The sequence below is a fragment of the Nicotiana attenuata genome, unplaced genomic scaffold (assembly GCF_001879085.1).
Source record: "Nicotiana attenuata strain UT unplaced genomic scaffold, NIATTr2, whole genome shotgun sequence".
Classification (NCBI taxonomy): domain Eukaryota; kingdom Viridiplantae; phylum Streptophyta; class Magnoliopsida; order Solanales; family Solanaceae; genus Nicotiana; species Nicotiana attenuata.
The window spans coordinates 73,399-86,366 of record NW_017673948.1 but is presented as its reverse complement, the minus strand read 5'-3'; the positions used below and the strand labels follow the sequence as shown (position 1 = coordinate 86,366).

The window sequence follows — 12,968 nt, the reverse complement described above, 5'->3', positions numbered from 1 at the left end:
TTACGAGTGATAGTTATGGGTTCGGGCTGCACGCCGCAGCATGTTATATTGATTTATGCCTGGATATAGCTTATGATAGTGCTTGGGCTGTAGGAGCCCTCCGGAGTTTGTACACACCCCCAGTGAGCGCGGTTGATTATATTGAGGGATGGATCTTCCCTGGACATGGATCTTTTCCGAAGCATTTATATATCTGGAGATGGATCTTCTCCATGGGTCCGGATTGGCCTTCCTCGGTACTGAGTGACTGATGGTCAGTTGACGTATATATTCCGGGATGGATCTTTTCTGGGTTGGATTGGTCATATACAGTAATGGGTGGTTGAGCATGATAAGTGAAAAGTGTGATATAGTGAGATTGAGTACTCTGAGAGTATGAGTACTTGATTCATCTCTGAGATACATGGCATTGGTATGCATTCATGACATACATGCATAGAGATGCATTTTTTCTCATGTTGTACGGTATCACGTCATTCATGACCTTTTACACACATTGATATGTGGGCATAGAGAGGTATTTCACACTTGCTATCTGGAAAGAAAATGAAACATCTTATTTTTTGTGGAAAGGATTTTTGGAAAAATTACAGTTTTCAAACTATCTCATATTTTTTTGATGATTTTTGTAAAGGATTTGGGATTTCACTGATATTCTTAAAAAAGTGGAACTATTTTCGGAAAACAGTGAAAAAGCTGAGCATTTTATCTCTTAGTTACTTCCTTATTTATATGCTCTACGTTGTTATGAAATGTTGTTGGCTACTGGTGTTGGACCCGACCATGTTCCAGCTCGTCACTGCTTTCAACCTACGGTTAGGTTTGTTACTTATTGAGTACATGTGGTCGGTTGTACTCATACTACACTTCTGCACCTTGCGTGCAGATGTTGGTTGTTGTTGTTGCTGTATTCGATGGGAGCCAGATTTGAAGATGTACTTGCATCCCTGTTATAGCTGCCTCTTGTTCATGGTAGCCTTAGATTATAAAACTCTGTTTATGTACTATTCAAACAAAAGATGTATTTACCTCATATCATCTTTGTAAATTCTATTCTTAGAAGCTCATGATTTGTACTACCAGTTCTTGGGTATATATAAGATTCAGATAATTTCTTTTCTTTAATTGTCTTATTCATATTATTGGAATTGGATAGTTATTAGTTGGCTTATCTAGCGAGTTGGGTTAGGTGCCATCACTCCTAGTGGATTTTGGGTCGTGTCAGATTGGTATCAGAGCTCTATGTTCATAGGTTGTACAAGTCATGAGCAAGTGTCTAGTAGAGTCTTGCGGATCAGTATGATGATTTCCATACCTATCTTCGAGAGGCTACAGGGCATTTAGGATATACTTCTCATCTTTCTTTCCTTATCGTGCGGAATCGATTCAGCTTGAAGCGTAATCCTTTGAATTTCTTCCACATATTCGTATGCGCACACGAGCGCTCGGTACCAGTTGTGCATCAACGGCTTGTGATTCCATGGATGAGGTGCGAGATGTGATTTCAGTATGTTGATGATGGGCCAGTCTGGAGGACATGAGGCCGAGTTTTGACTGTATCTTTAGCATAGAGATGTTGATTGTGGGAGCACGTGCTTTTGGATTTATATGTCTGGTAGTGTCCTTATTAGTGGAATTTATGGTTGGATGGCTACGTGATGAGTATGATGTGACTGCGAGATGTGTTCATATGGTTTGAATGTAACGAGAAGGGTTTGGTTGAGGTGTAGAAAGGACTATCGGGTGCTTGATTTCTATCTTGATATGATGCATAGTCTCGAGTTATGAGTGTATTGGAAGATCTTTCATGTTGTTCAATTGTGAAACGAATTAGATTCTCATGTCTTGTTGATGAGTTCAGAATCAGGAAGATTAAGTGATTGCGTAGTAGTTGTAACTGTGGAAGGGTATAGGGAGATGTCAGTTTGAGGCGAAGCAGGTGGGTTATAACCTGCAAGGTAATCTACGAATGTGTGGTTTTATGATGTTGTGTGGAGGCTTTCTTTTCTACCAGTGGGTTATCTTTGTGCGATTTGAGGTATTATATGGTTTGTGTTACATGAGCTTATGAAGGATTTAGTTGAATCCTATTGCGGTATTATGCCACCATGGGGGTGGCTATTGTAAGTTATTAGATGTTTTATTCCTTGGCTTTGATCCAAGTAGGGGAGTCTGCTATTGATAAGTTGATTGCACGGTTATGTGTTATATTGGTTTCGGTTTGAGGTATACTTGTGAATAAATTATGATTTGCAGAGGCTGAGATCGAGGATGACTCGGGTAAAGGAATTTGTGGAGGGTTGTATTATGCTTTATGGGTATATGGGAAACATTGAATGATTGTGTGGTTATTTATAAAGGATGTAGTGTGCATGGAGTAGGGATTCACTCGGTTGCTTAGAAGTGTGGATTACTTCTTAAGGTGTTGGTGTGCAAATGGGGCACAGGTCGTTCGGTCCGTTGGGTCGGTTTAATTGAGATTTGAGCAGAGTGGATGACTCTCGAGAATGAATGGATTCAAGATTTATATGTAGCAATTGGGAATTTTCAAGATCTCTATATGGCTAGAAACTGAGATTTACATTGGATGGTGTCGAGACTCGCGGTATTTCTATATCATCATAAACTTTAGATTCGCAAAAGGTCTCTTCGGAGTAGGTATCTCAGTTGTGATACTTTTGGGGTACTTAAGAGGGAATTCAGCGGCTTATGAGCCTTAAGGCGGTGTGGTCCTATGCTAGAGTTCGTGGGCAGGTTTTGGTTAAGGATAGTATTGTTCTAGTAAGGAGAAGTATCAATTTGAAGGCAACTCGGGAAGAACTCGGAGAGTTAGGACAACTTGGTAGTAGGTTGGATCAGCACAGTAATGGATAATATCGGTTCTTTGGGTACTTATGATGTGGCTAGTCTCTACAGGTGTTTCGTAGTAATGCTTTTGGGTTTTGGCGACCTGGTGTTTCGTAGTAATGCTTTTGGGTTTTGGCGACCTGCGTGGCTTGGTTGAGTTAGAGAGATTCGTTTTTGATAGCTTGGTTATGGGCAAATGGGCTTCGAAGAGTTCTCGATGGTTTCTACCTTGGTTCGAGGAGTATATTTCCTACTAGCGTGAGGAGCATGTGCTTTATAGTGATTTTCTCCAGGATGAAATCAAATGGAAGGTCCTTGGCTAATTGAGTATGTAGTTGCTTGTGACTCGGACTGGATTATGAAGTTATCGTATTTCTCATATGATGGCATGGTATATGAGGTGTGTTGTGTGGGATTGAGATTTGCATGAGCGAGGTCACAGTTCATTTTTGAAGGGAAGGTCATAAAATTCTCTGGCAGCATAGACGGTTTCAAATGACTAGGTAAATGATATTACCATTTGGTATGTCTTGATGAGAGTATACATTTATGAAGGGACAACGTGTTTTGATTTATGGATACTTCATTGTATTGTGGTACTCTCCTAGTTGATTGACTGCTGATATTGAAATTTTGCTTTGTGACACGAAAGAATTATAGAAGTATTCTTCGTGCGATGATCGTGTACGGGAGATGTGTTAGACATTCGGGCGGTGGAGTTGGGATCAAATATGGTGATTCGTGTGTTCTAGGGATTTGGAGACTGAGAGTTCTCAGGAGTAGATTGTTTCATGGTTGTGGACTGTGAAGTTGTGGCCGAAGCTAGCCAGATAATAGTATGTGTTATGATTTAGTCATTGTGGACTTTCGGAGCATTATTTATCTATTTGTAGGTGACTAGAGTTGATTGGGGTCCATTGGCAGGCCCAATTAGGATGTGTATTCTACACCGAGCCAGATTAGTTTGCTCCATACTGCTATTGTTGAGGGATGTGCCATTCGGTTGTTGTTGAGCTTATTCGTATTCTGAAATGATCTATGAGTTACTCTTCTATGCTACGAGGAGTTGTGATTCATTGGTTATATGCACATATGGTGCCGTTCTATTGGGGTCTTATAGCGGAATTTGAGCGAGAAGAGTATTGGGTATTGCTTGGTTGATGGCGTATTGGTTATGTTCTTTCAGGTTTTGTGTGGCATTGTGTCATCTGCTTCTATGTGGTTATGGTAATTCACTTTGGGTACTTGATGTCGAATTACGCGTGGTTATTGATTTTTAGCAGGGTGGCTTGAGGTATTTCATATGGACCAGTATTTGGATAAGGTGGCGTATTGCAACGGAGTTATGTGGAGATATGATCCTTTATGTTAGATTCGTGTGTTATGGTTCTATGGTGTGTGATGGGTTTTAAGCATTGCGTTATGGTGGTACTTGTTGAGCTTGCGAGACGGTTCTCTCGTTTGAGTCATTTCCATGATTGATTACATTTGGAATGTTGCTTATTGGTGCACAGATTGCACGGGTTGTAGCTTTAGATTGTATGGCATGTCTATAGAGTAGATGGTATTTGATGAGACGAGGTCGTTGGATCTAGGATAGATACTATCGAAATTGATTACAACATGGTTGGAAGGATAATACTGAAAGTTGGCTTAGAAAGTGGCTATAATTCTTGTCGAAGGAGAGGGAGCTCCATGACTTGTTGATCTGATGAATGGTTATGAGTTTCTACGTATTTCTTTCATCATCGGCAGTGTACAAAGGTTTTAGAACGAGGCTTTGTTTGATATGAGGTTTATTACCGGTGTTGGGTTATTTTGAGCAGCTACTGTGATTAGAAATTATCGCTACGAGTATTTGAATTATGCGGTATATCATGTGATCACATTTTGGGTTATAATGAAGGCTTGTGTAGATGGAGATTCTGATCTTATAGAAAATCCGGATGTTGGAAATTGGATTCTAAGGCTTATGGGCAAAGGTTAAAGTAATGATCTTCAGTTATGTTATATTGTCGGGACTATATGGAATAGGGTGATGTGGAATCACCCCCGGGTATGTGCATGGTAAGGTTACACGGCGATTTGATGGCTTTTGGAACAACTCTTGGCACGTTTGAGGACGAACGTATGTCTAGGTAGGGGAGGATGTAACGACCCGACCGGTCGTTTTGAGCATTTACACTTCGCTCGGTTGTTTGAGGACATGAGTAGCTCCGTGTGATGTATTATGACTTATGTGAATCGTCGGTTTTGGTTTTCAGGTTATTCGGAATTGATTTGGAAGAATAATTCTCAGCTAGAAGCTTTAAATTTGAAAGAGTTGACCAAGTTTGACTTTTTAGTATTGGACCACGCATTGGATTTTTGATGGTTCCGTTAGCCCCGTTGGATTATTTTGGACTTAGGAGCGCGTCCAGATTGTGATTTGGAGGTCCGTAGTAGAATTTTGCTTGAAATGGCAAAAGTTGGAATTTTTAGAAAGTTTGACCGGGAGTGGACTTTTTGATATCGGGGTCGAATTCCATTTCCGGAAGTTGGAGCAGGTCCGTAATGTCAAATGTGACTTGTGTGCAAAATTTTAGGTCAATCGAGCGTGATTTGAAAGGTTTTCGGCATCGATTATGGAAGTTTGAAGTTTCAAAGTTCATTGATTTCGAGTTGAGGTGTGGTTCATCGTTTCGATGTTGTTATGTGTGTTTTGAGGCCTCGAGTAGGTCCTTGTGATGTTATGGGACTTGTTAGTATGTTTGGACGGGGTTCCGAGGGGCTCGAGCGTGTTTCGGATTGATTTCGGATCATTTTCCTTCATTTTTCCACTGTTATGTTCTGTTGGTTTCTGGTGTCTCAATCCTTCATCGCGTTCGTGTGGCAAGTGCCGTGAACGCGTAGTTTATTTTGATGGCAAAAGCAAATTGTTCTTCATGATCGCAAAGTATGTCCCGCCTTCGCATAGAGTTGGGGCAGGTCCTCTTCGCGTTCGCGTATGGAGGATCGCGCTCGCGTAGTGTTGAGGTTGGCAGCTGGGAATTGGAGCGTTCTTCTATGCGATCGCGTAAGGTTAGTCGCGTTCGCGAAGCTTTCGCAGCAGTGTTCGTCGCGTTCGCGTGGGGTGTATCGCGAACGCGTAGAGTCTTTTGTGGCAGTGTGAGTTTTATTCATCGCGAACGCGATGAATTCCCGCGTTTGCGAAAGAGGAGGCCTGGGCAGATTATAAAGTACTCTATTTCGAGGGTTTCGGCCATTTTTATATTTTTGGAGCTATGTAGCTCGGATTGAGGCGACTCTTGAAGTAATTTTCACCATATGAATTGGGGTAAGTGTTCTCTACTCGGTTTTGGTTATATTTCATGAATCTATCTTCGATTTTAGCATTTGGTTGATGAATTTTAAAGAGGGAATTGGGGTTTTTGGCCTAAAGTTTCATAATATGAATTTTTTAGTTTCGAACATCGGTTCGGAGTCGGATTGGAGTGAAACTAGTATGGACGGACTCGTAATTGAATGGGTTATCGGATTTTGTGAGTTTTGTCTGCCCGGGTGTGACTTTTGGCCGGTTTTGGATTTTGATTAAGGATTCGATCTTTATCATTTGGAATTGTTTCCTTGGGCTTTATTTGATGTATTTGATTGCTTTTGGCTAGTTATGAGCTGTTCGGAGGTCGAGGCATTTTTGGGGCATTATTTGGCTTGCTCGGTATTGGAATTGGCTTGTTCGAGGTAAGTAACTCTTCTAGTCTTACTACTGAGGGTATGAAACCCCGAATTACGTGCTATGTGATTGATGATGAGGTGACACACATGCTAGGTGACGGGCATGTGAGCGTGCACCGTGTGAATAGTAACTCCATTATTTCTGTGGTACTGTGTAGTTACCTGATCTTATCTGTAACCATGAAATCTCTACATACTTGAGCTATTGAGCTATGATACATGTTAGGAACCATGCCTAGGCTATTGCTTATCCTGTTGGGACCTATAGTGGTCGTTTCTTGCTGTCATCTCACAGATTTCATTGATATTTCGTGCTTAGTCTTATTCACTGCATTCATATCATATCTCACTCTTGGTTGTTATTTATGTATACATTATTTCATTGTTGTCGGGCTAGTTTCATGACATTGTGGGCTCGTGGGTAAGACTGGAGAGATTGATGACTGAGTGAGGCTGAGAGCCTGATTATGAGTGACAGTTATGGGATCGGGCTGCACGCCGCAGCATGTTATATTGATTTATGCCTAGATTTGGCTTATGATAGCGCTTGGGCTGTAGGAGCACCTCAGTCTGTACACACCCCAGTGAGCGCGGTTGATTATATTGAGGGATGGATCTTCCCTGGACATGGATCTTGTACGAAGCATTTATATATCTGGAGATGGATCTTCTCCATGGGCCGGATTGGCCTTCCTCAGTACTGAGTGACTGATGGTCAGCTGATGTATATATTCCGGGATGGATCTTCCCTATGCTGGATTGGTTATATACAGTACTGAGTGGTTGAGCATGACGAGTGAAAAGTGTAAGACAGTGAGATTGAGTACTCTGAGAGTGTGAGTACATGATTCATCTCAGAGATACATGACATTGGCATGCATTCACGACATACAGGCATAGAGATGCATTTTCCTTCATGATGTACGGTATCACATCATTCATGACTTTTTACACATATTGATATGTGGGCTTAGAGAGGTATTTCACACTTCCTATCTCGAAAGAAAATGAAATATCTTATTTATTGTGGAAAGAAATTTTGAAAAAATTACAGTTTTCAAACTATCTCATATTTTTTTGATGTTTTCGGTAAAAGATTTGGGTTTTCACTGATATTCTTGAAAAGCGGAACTATTTTTGAAAAACTGTGAAGAAGCTGAGCTTTTAACTCTGAGTTACTTCCTTATTTATATGCTCTATGTTGTTATAAATTGTTGTTGGCTACTGGTGTTGGACCCGACCATATTCAAGCTCGTCACTACTTTCAACCTAAGGTTAGGTTTGTTACTTATTGAGTACATGGGGTCGGTTTAGGTTTGTTACTTATTGAGTACATGGGGTCGGTTGTACTCATACTACACTTCTGCACCTTGCCTGCAAATGTTGGCTGCTGTTGTTGCTGTATTCGATGGGAGTTTGATTTAAAGATGTACCTGCGTCCCTGTTGTAGCTACCTCTTGTTCATGGTAACCTTAGATTATAAAACTCTGTTTATGCACTTTTCAAATTGATGATGTATTTACTTCATATCAGCTTTGTAAATTCTATTCTTAGAAGCTCATGATTTCTACTACTATTTCTTTGGGAATGTATAAGATTCAGATAATTTCTTTTATTTAATTGTCTTATTAATATTATTGGAATTGGATAGTTATTAGTTGGCTTACCTAGCGGGTTCGGTTAGGTGCCATCACGATTAGTGGATTTTGGGTCGTGTCATGTCATAGCCTCGTCACTACCTCGTCTTAGGCTCGACACTTACGGAGTATATTGGGCCGGTTGTACTCATGCTACACTTCTGCACTTTTTGTGCAAATATTGTGTTGGTCCCGGCGGCATCTAATGGTGATTCTGCTCGGATTCAGGTGTATTGGAGACTTGAGGTATAGCTATACGGCGTCCGTAGCCCTGAAGTCCCCTTCTTTATCAAGTTTACTATTTGTTTAGTTTCAAACTGTTATACTTTGTTTCAGACAGTATATGTAGTATTCTAGCTGCTCATGTACTTGTGACTCCGGATTTCTGGGAGTAGTTAGCATCGCGTTATTTCTATTAACACTATGTTACATTCTGAGTTTATTTATCGTTAAATATTATTATTTTGTAATAATTGTTACCGACTGGTTAATTAATTTAATAACGGCGGCTTGCCTATCAAGTAGATGTTAGGCGCTATCACGGCCCCAAAAGTTGAGAATTCCGGGCCGTGACACTCTCAATGTTATTGCTTTTGGAATAACTATATTTTATATTGATTGGAATTTTTATTCTATATTTTTACTTTATGTTTTATATTTTATATACTTTTTTTATAATAAATGTTTAAATTTATTTTCCTTTTCTAAATAATACTAATAGCAAATTGAACCTTTAACTACTATCCTTTGTCGTAATTTGATACTTAAACGTGCTTTTTTAAAAATTGGCCATACACAATGCGCTTGCAAAAAGCACTACTCAAACGAATTGGTCAAACACAAATTATTATTTTGCAAAAGTACTTTTTCAAAAAGCACTTTTGAACAAAATCACTTTTCAAAATAAGCAGTTTTCGACAGCTTGGCCAGACGGGCTCTTAAAATAAAGGAACGTAATTAAGTTTGGAAGAGTTTAAGCCAACAGTCAAATTATAAGGTAAATTTCACAAATGGTCATATAACTATGATTTTTTTCACCAAAGTCATATAACTTTATTTTCTCACACAAAAATCATAGAACTTTCACTAACTCACACAAAAATCACACTGACCGGAAAACATAACTTTCCGGTAGTGTTTTCTTATTTCATATTTTTTTTTTTTTCTATCTAACAAATATAACCCAATAAGAGAAATATATATTTTTAGCCACTCACAAAAATAATAGTTGATAAAATATAGATTTTTTGTGTATGTGTATTATATACATATCATATATATATTTTATATAGTTTTTTGGCTAGCAAATGCAATTAGTTTCGACCCACTGATCAATTTTATATTTTTCTCATAAAATAAGAATGACCCAACCCAGCGCGATCCAATACCCATATATAAATTAAAATAATACAAAAAATGAATCCCCCCTCCCCCCACCCCCCAAAAAAAAGAAAATTACGTAGTTTAGAATGCATGAGATTATGACAATAAAGAAATATGAATAATTAGAGACCTCTTGAAATAATAATGCTATTAATTTGAAAGAAAACCTTGAAGAGAAAAATAAAAGATAGAAATATTGTATTTTGGAGGATTCATTTTTAGTATTATTTTAATTTTTTTATTGGATCGGGTCGGATGGGGTCGGATTCGATCATTCCTATTTTAGCTGAATTATTATTAATTAGATAGAAAATAAAAAATAAAAAATAAAAAATATGAAATAAGAAAATACTACCGAAAAGTTTTGTTTTCTGGTCTGTGTTAGTTAGTGAAAGTTTTTTGATTTTTGTGTGAGAAATAAAGTTATATGATTTTGGTGAAAAAAAAGTCATAGTTATATGACCATTTGTGAAATTTATCCTCAAATTTTAAGTAGAAAAAATTAAATACAAGTTAGTATGTTTTAATAATGACTTATTAAATGACTGTAATTTAGTTTCTACGAAGAAAATGAAACGAGTTTCCGTGATGAAAGAAAATGAATATGAAGAGATAGTAATAAATACTCCAACCATTCATTGTATGTGGCGGTATTTAATGACATAGAATTTTAGAAAAAAATGAAGATTCTTAGAACTTACCGTCTTAAACATGTCAATGCATAACATTTAACCGTAATAGCATATCATTGAAAGATAAAATAAAAGTTTAAAGTAAAAAATTACTTTTAAATATATAAAAATGTCATTCTTTTAGGGATATACTAAAAAGAAAAAAATACCACATAAAATGGAACAAAGAGATTATAAAATTAAAGTATAAAACTGTCGGTGACATAGAAAATATGAAATTAGCAAAACCAAAAAGATGAAAAAGATAAAACACAAATTTCTATTAATAGGCACAAACAATAATGTTAGATTAAAAAAGAAAAAGACACAAACAATGTGAAAAGAATATAGGTTAAGTGGAAAATGTCAAGAATTGTTAAAATACTGTGATTCATTTCGAATAATAACGCGTTTATCCCGATTATTATATTCTTCTACAAAATATTTGGAGGGAAGATCATGATTCATGCACCCCAGCCTAGCTAGGTGTGTCTAGAGTTACAAACGTGGATGCCAAACACTTCTATTTCACTTTTTTTTTCTAACTTTTTTTTTATTTTTTTTAAATCAGTGTTTGGCCATAAAATTTTTAATTTTTTCACTTGAAGATGAATTTTGGAATTTTTCGAAAATTTGAAGAACTCTAAAAAGCTGTTTTTCAAAAATTTTACTCTGATCGCTCAAAAAAATTCAAAAACAACCCAAAATTATATTTATGTCCAAAAATAATTCTAATTTTTAAATACCGTTTTCACTTAAACAAAAATTTCAATTTTTTTCGGAATTTTACAATTCTTATGTCCAGACGCCCACTATATTTCTTTTCTTTTTTCAAAACTGGAAGTCATTTTCAACGAACAAAAGCAGACAATAAACCAAATCATACCTTATCTAAATACAATAGAATTCATCAAAACTTGTGGAGATAAAACATTTAGGCCTAGGCAATATTAGCTTAAGTGGACATAAAATAAAAGAAAAAACACAGCTATCGCTACTTCTAAATAGGATTGCAGCGTACCAACTGCACTCACTAGACTCCTCTATAGTAATAAATTGATTTAGACACTATAAATATAATTTTGAAAAAAAAAATTAAATCCAGTTACATAGTTCGAAGCGAAGGCAATGGCTGCAAGCAATGCAGAGCTGGATTACGAGTTCCTACCATATCTTCGAGTCTACAAAAATGGCCATGTTGAGAGACTTTTAGGCACTGATTCACTTCCAGCAGGTACTGATTCTCAAACTGGAGTTTCATCCAAAGATATATCAAACATTATTCCTGATTCTGAAGTCTATATTCGTATTTATGTCCCAAATATTTCCATTCTTGGCAACCAAAAACTACCTCTTGTTATTTACTTCCATGGTGGAGGTTTTTGTATGTTCACTCCATCTTCATCCAACTATCATAACTACCTCAACACACTCGTGTCCGAAGCTCGAATCATCGCTGTTTCTGTTCATTACAGAAGACCACCTGAACACCCTCTTCCTATTGCATATGAAGATTCATGGCAAGCACTTCAATGGGTTTTTTCTCATTGTAATGGCGATGGTCAAGAGCCGTGGTTGAATGAACACGCGAATTTCGGGCGTGTTTTCCTCTCTGGTGACAGTGCGGGTGCTAACATTGCTCATAATTTAGCAATGGCTGCCGGAAGTGTTGAGCCAGAGCTTATGGTTGATATTCTTGGTGTTGCTTTAGTTCACCCATATTTTTGGGGGTCGGGTCCAATCGGGTCGGAGGCCTTGTACCCGGATAAGAAGGCACATGTGGACCGGTTGTGGTCGTTTGTGTGTCCTTCGAATCCGGATAATAATGACCCGAGAATTAACCCGATGTCAGAAGGTGCACCAAGCTTAACGAGTCTGGGTTGTCGTAGAGTCTTGATTAGTGTGGCGGAGAAGGATATTTTGAAGGATAGAGGTTGGGCTTACTTTCAAGCATTGGGTCGGAGCGGATGGATGGGTGTGGTTGAGATCCAAGAAACAGAAGGAGAGGATCATGTATTTCATTTGAATAATTTGCAATGTCAAAAGTCCAAAGATTTGATCAAGAATTTGGCTCATTTCTTCAACAGGGAAATGCCTCATTTTTTGATTAAGCATTAGGCTTTTTCTTGTTATGGATTTATGATGTATAATGCTTTTAGTCATTCATGTAATATTCTCTAGCTTACTAGAACAATTTCAAATTAATTTTTGTATTATATCAACAGTCTTTCTTCTTATTAATTGCATTCTATATTTTATTTACTATATCAAATATTATAGCCAATTCAAACCTAAAAACATACTGTGATTGACATGTTTAAAACAGTAGAGTATTAGACTTGCACTTCGATGCTAGGCTAATGTATTAATGCTAGTGCTTAAACAAAAATCTTCAGCAGTAAAGTATTAGTGTATTACTAGTACATTAGTGCTTAAACAAAAGTCTTAAATATTTGACGGAGATCTAAAGTGTTTACTTTTTGCTAAAATATATTGAGGAGAAAGGAGTAACCTGATTATGAGAAGTGGTGTAGGTTATTTATATATGATAAGTCAATTAGGGAGTTAATGAGATAGTTAGTTAGTTTGTTATAGTAGTTGTTAGTTACAAGTGTATATATATATGTGTAAATGTAAAAGATACAGAGTGAGTGGAATAGAATTTTTCCCACTGTTTCATTCATTTCTCTCTCACATATTTCTTCTTCTTCCTTTA

General features: G+C 37.4%; 1 protein-coding gene across 1 annotated transcript; it reads left to right on the top strand.

Annotated features, from left to right (window-relative positions):
- Positions 1 to 11,211: 11,211 nt before the first annotated feature.
- On the top strand, positions 11,212 to 12,493 carry LOC109217693 (probable carboxylesterase 2). Its single transcript, XM_019381961.1, has one exon. The coding sequence runs from the start codon at positions 11,381 to 11,383 to the stop codon at positions 12,368 to 12,370; it is 990 nt and encodes a 329-aa protein (XP_019237506.1). The 5' UTR covers positions 11,212 to 11,380; the 3' UTR covers positions 12,371 to 12,493.
- The last annotated feature ends 475 nt before the right edge of the window (positions 12,494 to 12,968 follow it).

Coding starts and splice junctions, on each gene's coding strand:
- LOC109217693 (XM_019381961.1), top strand. CDS start 11,381: ATGGCTGCAAGCAATGCAGAGCTGGATTACGAGTTCCTACCATATCTT.